The sequence below is a fragment of the Balaenoptera musculus genome, chromosome 3, assembly GCF_009873245.2.
Source record: "Balaenoptera musculus isolate JJ_BM4_2016_0621 chromosome 3, mBalMus1.pri.v3, whole genome shotgun sequence".
Taxonomy (NCBI): Eukaryota; Metazoa; Chordata; class Mammalia; order Artiodactyla; family Balaenopteridae; genus Balaenoptera; species Balaenoptera musculus.
This window is the reverse complement of record NC_045787.1, coordinates 59942444-59955298: the sequence shown is the minus strand read 5'-3', so window position 1 is coordinate 59955298 and position 12855 is coordinate 59942444. Positions and strand designations below refer to the sequence as shown.

The following is a 12855-nucleotide window of genomic DNA, read 5'->3' as shown; positions in this document are numbered from 1 at the left end:
CCAGCCACATCAGTTAGTCTCTTGAGGGACCAGATTTCTGTTCCAGGCAGGGGTGAGCCATTGCTTTCCAGGGAGGAGTCATTTATTTACTGTGACCCGGGTCCATTCCCAGAAGGGAGGTGGAGCTTCCCTAGAGAGGCAGCACACCTGTGCAAAGTACTCCTCGGAGATCCTTCCGGCCCATTCGATACATAGGTCCAGGGGGCGGCATGGATTGGCCACGTCAGCACACTTAATCATCATGCGCTTAATCAGGATTTGATTTTCAGGAAAGTTCTTCCCAATAGGGTTGCATTCACAGTCACTGCCTTCAATCTGGAAAACAGATGGTCACATCAGGGTTGTTTCAATATGATGGTGAAGCCCACAAGGGCCAGCTGACCAGATATTAGATGGCAGTCACCCAGGCAAACTTAGGCATGAGACTTGATGAAAGAGGTCTTCCCATCCTTAATTCCATATATGATACATTGATATATTCTTGGGGACGGGGAGCAGTCAAGCAATACAAACACATAGAGCTTAAAAGGTCGAAGTCCCTATCACCACCCATCCACAACCTCTCTTTCATCCTCTTCCCCAGAGGTAGCTGCTACAAAGCAGGGATTTTTTGTTTTGTTTTGTTTTTAATAATTTGGTATGTAATCTTAAGGAAGAGCTTTTCTCCCAGTTTTATCAGGAAATGTGTAAAAGCACGAATTCCACTTTTTAATACATTAAAGATGGGGAAATGCCACATACATGTGACCCTTCAATTATTTCTTGATTTCTTTCTACTTAATATGCCTGACAGCTCCCTCTCTCCCGTGACCTTCTGTCCCACCCCCAGTTACCCACCTCCTCCCACTTTGCTCTTTCTCTTAAGGTATGTGTCCACTCATGCTTTCCATGCTGCTCTTCTGGCTGGGTGGTAGGGAGGGTGAGACATGTAAGTGTTGGGGGTACTAGGAGCAGAAAGTGGGCCAAGGCAGGAGCAGGTATATTCAGCCATGTTAAAAAGACTGGTTGTACACTAATACCTACCTAGTGATGGATGTCAGCGGTCCAGAGCCAAGTGGCCAGGTCTGTGAGTAGGCTTTTGTAAATGTGACAACAGGCCAATTACACAAAACCTAGAAGACTACGATTCCCTGATTTCAAAGATACCATGGAACTGACTGTGTAAACATCTAATTAGCTCTCCAGAGCTCTGCCAAGCTGAAGGACTGTATGACATTTAAGGATTTTTTTGTTTTCTTTTGGAACTGGACCTATTTATTAAACCATCAATGGGCAGAATTATATTCTGAAGGTTGGTATTTTGATTACTTACCATTGGGAAGATACTGCTTGCTATAGTTACTGCGGTACATAAATCTCAACAGAGTTGGGGGCTTACTTGGATAGATGACCTTCCCAACTCTAAATTCTATGATTCTGTATAATTTCCCCCTCTTAAATCCCCAGATCCTTGCTCCCATAAGTCCTCTGTGGAAGGTGAGGGTCCTGGCATTGTGCTGCGGAATCCCTGGGGGATGGAGCAGAACACAGGTGAGGCGGCCACTGTTCCTCCATCCAGGCTGGTCATGTGATGGGTCCTACACAGATAGTTTCCTTACTGATCATCACATTACATCTAAGACAGCCATTCCTCATTCATCCACATATGCAGCCCTCGTACAGGAATGAGTGAAAAGCTCTTCTAACTTTATGGGGCTATGAACAGCTTTACGGTATGAGAGGGCAGTTGATCTCATTTTAAACAGTAAGAGATGTGAACCTATGTCCATGTTCCTAAAACCCAAGTTTGTAGGGACCTTAAGGCAGGTCTAAGGTACATCAGTAAATTTTAAAAAGGAGAAAGACTTGTAGTTTTGTTTTCAACTAGTCACTCCCAATTTAACTTTCTGTAGTTTTTAGATACTGATAGGCTTTTAATGCAAATCAGCAGGATTATAGTTCTTTAAAACATCTAATTTTGAGGTCTCCCAAGAGCTCAAAGAACAGAGAACTAGAAAGGCTCTGAATCCCCTAAAATGCCACCATTTATTCCAGTCTCTGCTGTCTGCAGGCTCCTTTCATCATAGACTTTGGGCCTACTTCCTTTTGTCACTGCTGGCTTTATCTCAGGGCCTTTCTTTCAAGGAGCTCAGAGTTGCTGTGGACACTCTCAATCTATTCTTGTCCTTAGGGAAAACAAGTGACCAGTACTTTCAGCCTTCTTTACCAACTCCAAGCAAATAACCATCTTGTATTCAAGATGCTTTGAGGCCAGAGTAGGCTCTAATGGAAATACATTCTGGTGTATCTTATTACATGGGAAATGCTTACCTCAGCTGCCATTGGCTTGTTGATGCTGTTCACAAATTTGTTCACATGTTCGAAGTGTTTTGTCATCTCTGTTGCTAAAACCATATCAATAATAGCCTGGCGCAGTGTTCGATAATGGTTCCTAAAATAACCAGAAGACAAAGCGTCTTGTTCACATCATGTCCCGAATTAGAACTGTTCTACCATTTCACCACACTTCCCACAATCTAGGAGGAAGCTAGGGGCACAGAGTTAATAAGTGAAGATCACAAAAAAGTTTACCTGCTTATCTTCCTACTAAGCCAGGACTTGGTGACACTATTCCATTTTCCCCAGTGACAGCTGACCTTCATATGATTTATGAGTATAAAAAAAAAAAAAAAAGAAATAAGTGTCCCAAGGGCACTTATTTCACAAGGTGATTTCCTTCTACCTTTCCTTGGCAATATCAAAACAGTGAGGTGTAAAGAAGATGTGGTACATATATACAATGGAATATTACTCAGCCATAAAAAGGAACGAAATTGAGTCATTTGTTGAGACGTGGATGGATCTAGAGACTGTCATACAGAGTGAAGTAAGTCAGAAAGAGAAAAGCAAATATCGTATATTAATGCATGTATGTGGAACCGAGAAAAATGGTACAGATGAGCCAGTTTGCAGGGCAGAAGTTGAGACACAGATGTAGAGAATGGACATATGGACACCAAGGGGGGAAAACTGCGGTGAGGTGGGGATGGTGGTGTGCTGAATTGGGCGATTGGGATTGACATGTATACACTGATGTGTATAAAATTGATGCCTAATAAGAACCTGCAGTATAAAAAAAACAAAACAAAAACAAACAAACAAACAAACAAAAAAAAAAACAGTGAGGTGAAAGGAAATGACAAGTTCCTTCCCTACAAGGCTAGTACAGCAACCTGGTGAGCTGTCCCATGGCATTCAGCGCAGACACAGTGATTCTTGTTACAGAGAAGTGTCATTATTTCTTTTGATGATGGCATTGGAAGAAAGTTTTCCAAATAATGAGCAGTTCTCTAGATTGCAATTAGATAGAAGTTGTAATGGAAGGAGCAACAACCCTGCTCAAAATCACCCAGTTCCTATCATCTTTTTCTAACTTCAAGAGCCAGGATGGGGAACTGAAAAAAATTGAATAAAATTGGCTATTGGCAAGAATTCTTCCTATGAAAGTTTGAAAAACAATACTTGATACTGATGAAGCCTTCAGTTGAAGGGAAATAACTGGTCTCCATATTTTCTCAGGTTTCTGGAGACCAAACAGATAGGTTCAGGTTCATGCTGACAAGTGATCCTTGAGGCCTGAGTGAGCTCTGAGCTCCCTGTGTACTGCCCTTTCTCAGGGGGCTGCACTCCAGCCTGGCTGGTGCTATGTAGGAAATACTCATAGCTTGACGGCAGGGTGGTGGCTGGCGAGAGGAATTGCTCCTATCTGTTCACATTTGGCCAACTCACCAGAGGGGGAAACCTGCCCCACCCTGTGGACTCCAGGAGCTCTGCTGGGACCGTGGAACACTGTCTCCTCATGAGTTAGGATTTTAAGTGACCGAAAATTGAGCTGGGGAAAGATGGGTAAGGATACATTTTCCTCAGGTTACACCAAAGACAGGATGTCCTTTTGAGAGGATAAAAATATCTGCTATATTTGTTAGTAGTATAATCAATATTTATAGAGTGCTCTGCAGTGTATAAAACATTTTCATGAACTCACTGAAGACCAGATGGAGTTTAAAAAGATGAACAGTCTAAGCAGAGAATGGAGGAGGGCTGGCTGCACATCAAAGAAATCTATGTGGTCAACGTTTGTGTACATCTTTATGAAAATGTCCTTGCAGCACCTGTGAACATTTAGCAGGGAGTGCTCGCCTCGTGAAGCAGCTCAGGGTAAAGGCACGGCCGCCAAAGTAGGAGTGAGAGCAACGTAATGCCGGGAGGGAAACCCCAAAGAGGCCGCAGCTGTAGGAGGCTGGAGTCCTGGCCGCTTTGGCCTTCCCTGAGGGCTTCGACCAGGCCCCGCAGGCTGCACAGCAGCTGAGCGCCACCCGCCTCACGGACCCTGTCCTGCCTCACGTCGCCAACCCAGTCGCCCTGTTGCCAGAATGAGCTGAATTCTGAAAATTGCTCAGCAGGACCAGGCATAGCACGGGCCTCTTCTCTTGTGGTTTCACTTGCCAAGACCACTATCTTGATAATTCTGAGCTCTTCTCACAAGTGTTCATCCAGGGGCATCTACCCCAGCCATGTGGCTGACAGGGTCTTGGTGCTCCGGCCTCGTGTCAGGCCAGAGCCGCTGACGTGGGAGAGGCGAGTTCAGGAAACTGGACCACCAGAGACCTCCCAGCCCCACGTAGTATCAATCAGCGAGAGTTCTCTCAGAGATCTGCGTCTCAACGCTATGACCCAGTTCCACCCAACTGCCAGCAAGCTCTAGTGCTGGATGCCCCATGCCAAACAACTAGCGAGACAGGAACGCAACCCCACCCATTAGCAGAGAGGCTGCCTAAAATCATACTAAGTTCACAGACATCCCAAAACACACCATCGGATGCAGCCCTGCCCACCAGAAAGACAAGATCCAGCCCCACCCATCAGAACACAGGCACCAGTCCCCTCCACCAGGAAGCCTACACAAGCCACTGAATCAACCTCACCCAGTGGGGGCAGACACCAAAAACAATGGGAACTACAGACCTACAGCCTGCGAAATGGAGACCCCAAACACAGTAAGTTAAGCAAAATGAGAAGATACAGAAACACACAGCACATGAAGGAGCAAGGTAAAAACCCACTAGACCAAACAAATGAAGAGGAAATAGGCAGTCTACCTGAAAAAGAATTCAGAGTAATGATAGTAAAGATGATCCAAAATCTGGGAAATAGAATGGAGAAAATACAAGAAATGTTTAACAAGGACCTAGAAGAACTAAAGAGCAGACAAACAATGACAAACAACACAATAAATGAAATTAAAAATTCTCTAGAAGGAATCAATAGCAGAATAACTGAGGCAGAAGAACGGATAAGTGACCTGGAAGATAAAATAGTGGAAATAACTACTGCATAGCAGAATAAAGAAAAAAGAATGAAAAGAATTGAGGACAGTCTCAGAGACCTCTGGGACAACATTAAATGCACCAACATTCGAATTATAGGGGTCCCAGAAGAAGAAAAGAAAGGGTCGGAGAAAATATTTGAAGAGATTATAGTTGGAAACTTCCCTAACATGGGAAAGGAAATAGTCAATCAAGTCCAGGAAGCACAGAGACTCCCACAGAGGATAAATCCAAGGAGAAACATATTAAACTATCAAAAATTAAATACAAAGAAAAAATGTTACAAGCAGCAAGGGAAAAGCAACAAATAACATACAAAGGAATCCCCATAAAGTTATCAGCTGATCTTTCAGTGGAAACTCTGCAGGCCAGAAGGGAGTGGCAGGATATACTTAAAGTGATGAAAGGGAAAAACCTACAACCAAGATTACTCTGCCCAACAAGGATCTCATTCAGATTCGACGGAGAAATTAAAACCTTTACAGACAAGCAAATTTAAGATAATTCAGCACCACCAAACCAGCTTTACAACAAATGCTAAAGGAACATCTCTTGGCAAGAAACACACGAGAAGGAAAAGACCTACGAAAACTAACCCAATACAATTAAGAAAATGGTAATAGGAACATACATATCGATAATTACCTTAAATGTAAATAGATTAAATGCTCCAACCAAAGGACACAGACTGGCTGAATGGATACAAAAACAAGACCCGTATATATGCTGTCTACAAGAGACCCACTTCAGACCTAGGGACACATACAGACTGAAAGTGAGGGGACGGAAAAAGATATTCCATGCAAATGGAAATCAAAAGAAAGCTGGAGTAGCAATTCTCATATCAGACAAAAATAGACTTTAAAATACAGATTATTACAAGAGGCAAAGAAGGACACTACACAATGATGAAGGGATCAATCCAAGAAGAAAATATAACAGTTGTAAATAGTTATGCACCCAACATAGGAGCACCTCAATACATAAGGCAAATGCTAACAGCCATAAAAGGGGAAATCGAGAGTAACAAAATCATAGTAGGGGACTTTAACACCCCACTTTCACCAATGGACAGATCATCCAAAATGAAAGTAAATAAGGAAACACAAGCTTTAAATGATACATTAAACAAGATGGACTTAATTGATATTTATAGGACATTCCATACAAAACCAACAGAATACACTTTCTTCTCAAGTGCTTATGGAACATTCCCCAGGATAGATCAAATCTTGGGTCACAAATCAAGCCTTGGTAAATTTAAGAAAATTGAAATCTAATCACGTATCTTTTCCAACTGCAATGCTATGAGACTAGATATCACTTATAGAAAAAACTGTAAAAGAAACAAACACTTGGAGGCTAAACAATATGCTACTAAATAACCAAGAGATCACTGAAGAAATCAAAGAGGAAATCAAAAGATACCTAGAAACAAATGACAATGAAAACACAACGACCCAAAACCTATGGGATGCAGCAAAAGCAGTTCTAAGAGGGAAGTTTATAGCAATACAATCCTACCTCAAGAAACAAAATCTCAAATAAACAACCTAACCTTACACCTAAAGCAGTTAGAGAAACAAGAACAAAAAACCCCCCAAAGTTAGCAGAAGGAAGGAAATCATAAAGATCAGATCAGAAATAAATGAAAAAGAAATGGAGATGACAGCAAAGATCAATAAAACTAAAAGCTGGTTCTTTGAGAAGATAAACAAAATTGATAAACCATTAGCCAGACTTACCAAGAAAAAAAGGGAGAAGACTCAAATCAACAGAATTAGAAATGAAAAATAACAACTGACACTGCAGAAATACAAAGGATCATGAGAGATTACTACAAGCAACTATATGCTAATAAGATGGACAACCTGGAAGAAATGGACAAATTCTTAGGAAAGCACAACCTTCAGAGACTGAACCAGGAAGAAATAGAAAATAAAAACAGACCAATCACAAGGAATGACATTGAAACTGTGATTAAAAATCTTCCAACAAACAAAAGCCTAGAACCAGATGGCTGCACAGGCCAATTCTATCAAACATTTAGAGAAGAGCGAACACCTGTCCTTCTCAAACCCTTCCAAAATATAGCAGAGGGAGGAACACTCCCAAACTCATTCGACGAGGCCACCATCACCCTGATACCAAAACCAGACAAAAATGTCACAAAAAAAGAAAACTACAGGCCAATATCACTGATGAACATACATGCAAAAATCCTCAACAAAATACTAGCAAACAGAATCCAACAGCATATTGAAAGGATCGTACACCATGATCAGGTGGGGTTTATCCCAGGAATGCAAGGATTCTTCAGTATACGTATATCAATCAATGTGGTACACCATATTAACAAATAGAAGGATAAAAATCATATGATCATCTCAATAGATGCAGGAAAAGCTTTTGACAAAATTCAACACTGATTTATGATAAAAAAGCTCCAGAAAGTAGGCATAGAGGGATACCTCAACATAATAAAGGACATATATGACAGACCCACAGCCAACATCATTCTCAATGGTGAAAAACTGAAACCATTTCCACTAAGATCAGGAACAAGACAAGGTTGCCCACTCTCACCACTATAATTCAACATTGTTTTGGAAGTTTTAGCCACAGCAATCAGAGAAGAAAAAGAAATAAAAGGAATCCAATTTGGAAAAGAAGTAGTAAAACTGTCACAGTTTGCAGATGACATGATACCTACCATACACAGAGAATCCTAAAGATGCTACCAGAAAACTACTATAGGTAATGAATGAATTTGGTAAAGTAGCAGGATACAAAATTAATGCACAGAAATCTCTTGCATTCCTATACACTAATGATGAGAAATCGAAAGAGAAATTAAGGAAACACTCCCATTTACCATTGCAACAAAAAGAAAATACTTAGGAATAAACCCACCTAAGGAGACAAAAGACCTGTATGCAGAAAACTATAAGACACTGATGAAAGAAATTAAAGACAATATAAACAGATGGAGAGATATACCATGTTCTTGGATTGGAAGAATCAACATTGTGAAAATGACTATACTACTCAAAGCAATCTACAGATTCAATGCAATCCCTATCAAACTACCAATGGCATTTTTCACAGAACTAGAACAAAAAATTTCACAATTTGTATGGAAACACAAAAGACCTCGAACAGCCAAAGCAATCTTGAGAAAGAAAAACGGAGCTGGAAGAATCAGGCTCCCTGACTTCAGACTATACTACAAATCTACAGTAATCAAGACAGTATGGTACTGGCACAAAAACAGAAATATAGATCAATGGACCAGGATAGAAAGCCCAGAGAGAAACCCACGCACATATGGTAACCTTATCTTTGATAAAGGAGGCAAGAATATACAACGGAGAAAAGACAGCCTCTTCAAGAAGTGGTGCTGGGAAAACTGGACAGCTACACATAAAAGAATAAAATTAGAACACTTCCTAACACCATACAGAAAAATAAACTCAAAATGGATTAAAGACCTAAATGTAAGGCCAGAGACACTATAAAACTCTTAGATGAAAAACATAGGCAGAACACTCTATGACATAAATCACAGCAAGATCCTTTTTGACCCACCTCCTAGAGAAATGGAAATAAAAATAAATGGGACCTAATGAAACTTAAAAGCTTTTGCACAGCAAAGGAAACCATAAACAAGACGAAAAGACAACCCTCAGAATGGAAGAAAATATTTGCAAGCGAAGCAACTGACAAAGGATTAATCTCCAAAATATACAAGCAGCTCATGCAGCTCAATATCAAAAAAACAAACAACCCAATCCAAAAATGGGCATTAGACCTAAATAGACATTTCTCCAAAGATGTACAGATTGCCAACAAACACATGAGAGGATGCTCAACATCACTAATCATTAGTGAAATGCAAATGAAAACTACAATAAGGTATCACCTCACACCAGTCAGAATGGCCATCATCAAAAAATCTACAAACAATAAATGCTGGAGAGGGTGTAGAGAAAAGCAAACCCTCTTGCACTGTTGGTGGGAATGTAAATTGATATGGCCACTATGGAGAACAGTATGGAGGTTCCTTAAAAAACTAAAAATAGAACTACCATATGACCCAGCAACCCCACTACTGGGCATATACCCAGAGAAAACCATAATTCAAAATGAGACATAGCACAATGTTCATTGCAGCACTATTTACAATAGCCAGGACATGGAAGCAACTTAAGTGTCCATCAACAGACGAATGGATAAAGAAGATGTGGCACATATATACAATGGAATATTACTCAGCCATAAAAAGAAATGAAATTGAGTTATTTGTAGTGAGGTGGATGGACCTAGAGTCTGTCATACACTGTGAAGTAAGTCAGAAAGAGAAAAACAAATACCGTATGCTAACACATATATATGGAATCTAAAAAAAAAGGTCATGAAGAACCTAGAGGCAAGACGGGAATAAAGATGCAGACCTACTAGAGAATGGACTTGACACTGGGAGGGGGAAGGGGAAGCTGGGATGAAGTGAGAGAGTAGCATTGACATATATACACTACCAAATGTAAAATAGATAGCTAGTGGGAAGCAGCTGCATAGCACAGGGAGATCAGCTCGGTACTTTGTGACCACCTGGAGGGGTGGGAGGGAGTCGCAAAAGGGAGGGGATATGGGGATATATGTATACATATAGCTGATTCACTTTGTTATATAGCAGAAAGTAACACAACATTGTAAAGCAATTATACTCTAAAAAATATGTTAAAAAAAAATAAAGATGAACATTCTAAAAAGTACAGTTCAGTTTATAAGGTTATTATTTTACTGTCTGATACAATGGTACAGCCTTCCCCCTAAGAGAAAGCTAAGTACTTGGAGAAGTTAGGGAAAACTGAGTTTCCCACTTACATTTTACAAACCTGAGCACAAAAGCCCGAGCACACAAACCTGTCAATATTCTTGAAAATGTTGCATTTGCTGTCCTTGACCGTGAGCTGGAAGGCCAGGGCTGTGTGGTGACTCTCCAAGACAGCAGTGTCATTATAGAGCACGGCGAGTTCACTGCCTGCGTTGCACAGGAAAGAGTTGGTCCTTCCTGGGTGATCCACGTCATGGACTGTGGCAGCAATCAGGGCAGCCACCTCATCTAGCTGATCGAGGCTTCCCTGGGGTCAGGGGGAGGCAAGGTTGAGCATTACCCACTGGATGTAGGAGACCTACACTCATCCCTGTCTCTCTGGAGGGGATGAGCCAGGGGGTCCTTCTCTGACTTCCTAGAAGTTAAGAGGCCATCTAGGGTATATCACATCACCTTGCCGTACTGTGGATTATCTGGAGGGAAATAGAAATCTGAGTAGCAGTTATAATGGATACCTAAATTCTTTCTCCAGAGTTCATTCACTCTAGTTCTTCTGCAGGAGGATGCCAAACAGGCCTTTTCAAATGTATGCTGTGTGGCATATTGCCATGACTCTCTTCTGTGAGTGGATGGAGAAGTAAGTGGCCTAGGATCACAAGTGTTACTTTATTTGCCTACTTCTGAAAAGATTTTGAGAGTATGGCAGTAAATGGCACAGATACAACAAAACTCTTCACACAAAGATAAAAGGATTACAGCCAAGCAACACAAGAGGATGAAGGGCAAGAAGAATTTTCCCAGGAAAACTGAGGCTAAGGGGGCTCTTACAGTGAAGAACACAATTCAGCTCTGGGCTAGCAGGTGGGAAAGGCTAAAAGGGAGACCCTCTTTCTAACGCTCTCATTATGTAGTTAAAGAACACAAACCAGAGCATCAGGGGATACAAATGTTTTTTCAGCTCACAGCTTTAGGAGGAAGTTATCAAATGGGCTACTGTTGTATAAGAGACACTGCACTTTATGAATTCATTCCTTTAGTTATTTATTGGATGCTTACTGGGTGCCAGTTGTCATGCAGAGTGCTGAAGTTACAGTGATGAATTATACTGGCATAGCCTGCACTAATGGAGTTGGTAATTTACTGGAGAAGCACAAATAAGGAAACACACAAACAAAATTAACTTACTGTGAGATGGGTTAAGAAGGGAAGTACAGGTGGTTTGCGCGTGTAACCATGAGGCTTGATCTAGTTTAGGGCAGTGTTGTCCGTTCAACTTTTCTGTGGTGATGGAAATGTCTGTATGTGGGCTGTCCACTATAGTAACCCCTAGTCACTTACAGCTCCTGGACACTTGAAATGTGCGCACAATTGAGGAACTGAATGTTTCATTTTATTTAATTTTAATTAAATGTAAATAGCCACATGTGGCAAATGGCTACTTATGGACAGTGCAGGTCCAGAGGGTGGGCAAGAATGGGTTCTCTAAGTAAGTGATTTTTATGCTGGAACCTGAAGGATAAGCAGGAATTAGCCAGGCAAAAAAATGGCAAGGGAGAGAAATCCAGGCAGAAAGATCAGCCTGTACGATGCGCCTGATGTGAAACAAACGAAGTGGCTTATTCAGGAAACTTAAAGAGCATCATTGTGGCTGAAGGGTAGTGAGTGAGGGGGAAACTGGTCCCCAGGATGAGGCTGGAGGGGTGGGCATAATTTTTGGTTTTCCTGAGTTGCTTTCCTAGGCTGTGGGAGAAAAAATTGCAAACTGCTTCTCAGATGCTAATAGGTAAGGAGCAGTGAATCTGAAGCTCAGCCCTGAAAACTTTCCTGAAAGCTGTCCCTACCAGAAGGAAGCCATTTCCATTTCCAATCCTGACCTCCTGGAGCTGGTGGACAGTCCTGGCTTGCCTCAAGTCCACATGAACCTGTTTCCTGAGGGGGGGACAGCAGTCGCTGCCATTCTTTTCAGCTCTTCTCAGAGACTGACTTTGTAATGCCCAGGGCAAGCAAATATGCCTAGCCCCCTTTTGCTGCTGGTTAGGAGAGGCTGTGGGAACCCACAGGTACAGTCAGAATCCAGAGCTGCCCTGACTTGGCCTCCACTCTCACTGATTCTACCTGTGCGGTGAGGACCCATGAGGGCCAAACTTTGGGCCTCCAGCTAGTGCTCTTGGAGTATGTTCAATCTTGTTTGGAGTATGGGGCCAATTTATTTTTAAATTCTTCCGTGACATAGATTCAAGTAAGTGGAATAGACAACAAATAGCATTAGACAAGACATGTCTTTCCTTCCAACTTACACTGATTTAGACCTGGCACTTTTACAAAGATACCAATAAAAGGCCATGCCCTGCAGTTTTGGTGGGCACTGTCTAATAATGCAGTGTCTGATAAGAAATGGATGGAGGCAGGGAAAGAAGACCGGGCTGCTCACTAGCAGATGGGAGAAGCAAGGCTCTTCCCATAGCAGGGAGGGACTGTCTGTGGAAGAAAACTTCCCCACCAAACCCACGGCAGGAGAAGTTCCCCAAAGCCTTGGAGGTGCAGACATTTCTGCGTAGTTTTTTCCTCCTTTAACCAGCAGGAATAGATTTGGATCACACTGAAGCAGACTGGCCAGAATGGACTCCATTCTACATTAGCCTTTCAAACAGT

At 41.7% G+C, this 12855-nt stretch overlaps 1 protein-coding gene across 9 annotated transcripts in view; it reads right to left on the bottom strand.

Moving 5' to 3' along the window:
- Positions 1-12855, bottom strand: part of PDE8B (phosphodiesterase 8B) — a 384244-nt gene that overhangs the window by 9137 nt on the left and 362252 nt on the right. For all 9 annotated transcript variants that reach the window (XM_036845326.1, XM_036845330.1, XM_036845328.1 and 6 more), the window contains 3 exons: positions 10293-10510; positions 2311-2431; positions 148-315 (listed from right to left, as the gene is read on the bottom strand). In XM_036845326.1, the coding sequence (XP_036701221.1) occupies positions 148-315; positions 2311-2431; positions 10293-10510 (507 nt within the window). The remainder of the gene's footprint in view (positions 1-147; positions 316-2310; positions 2432-10292; positions 10511-12855) is intronic.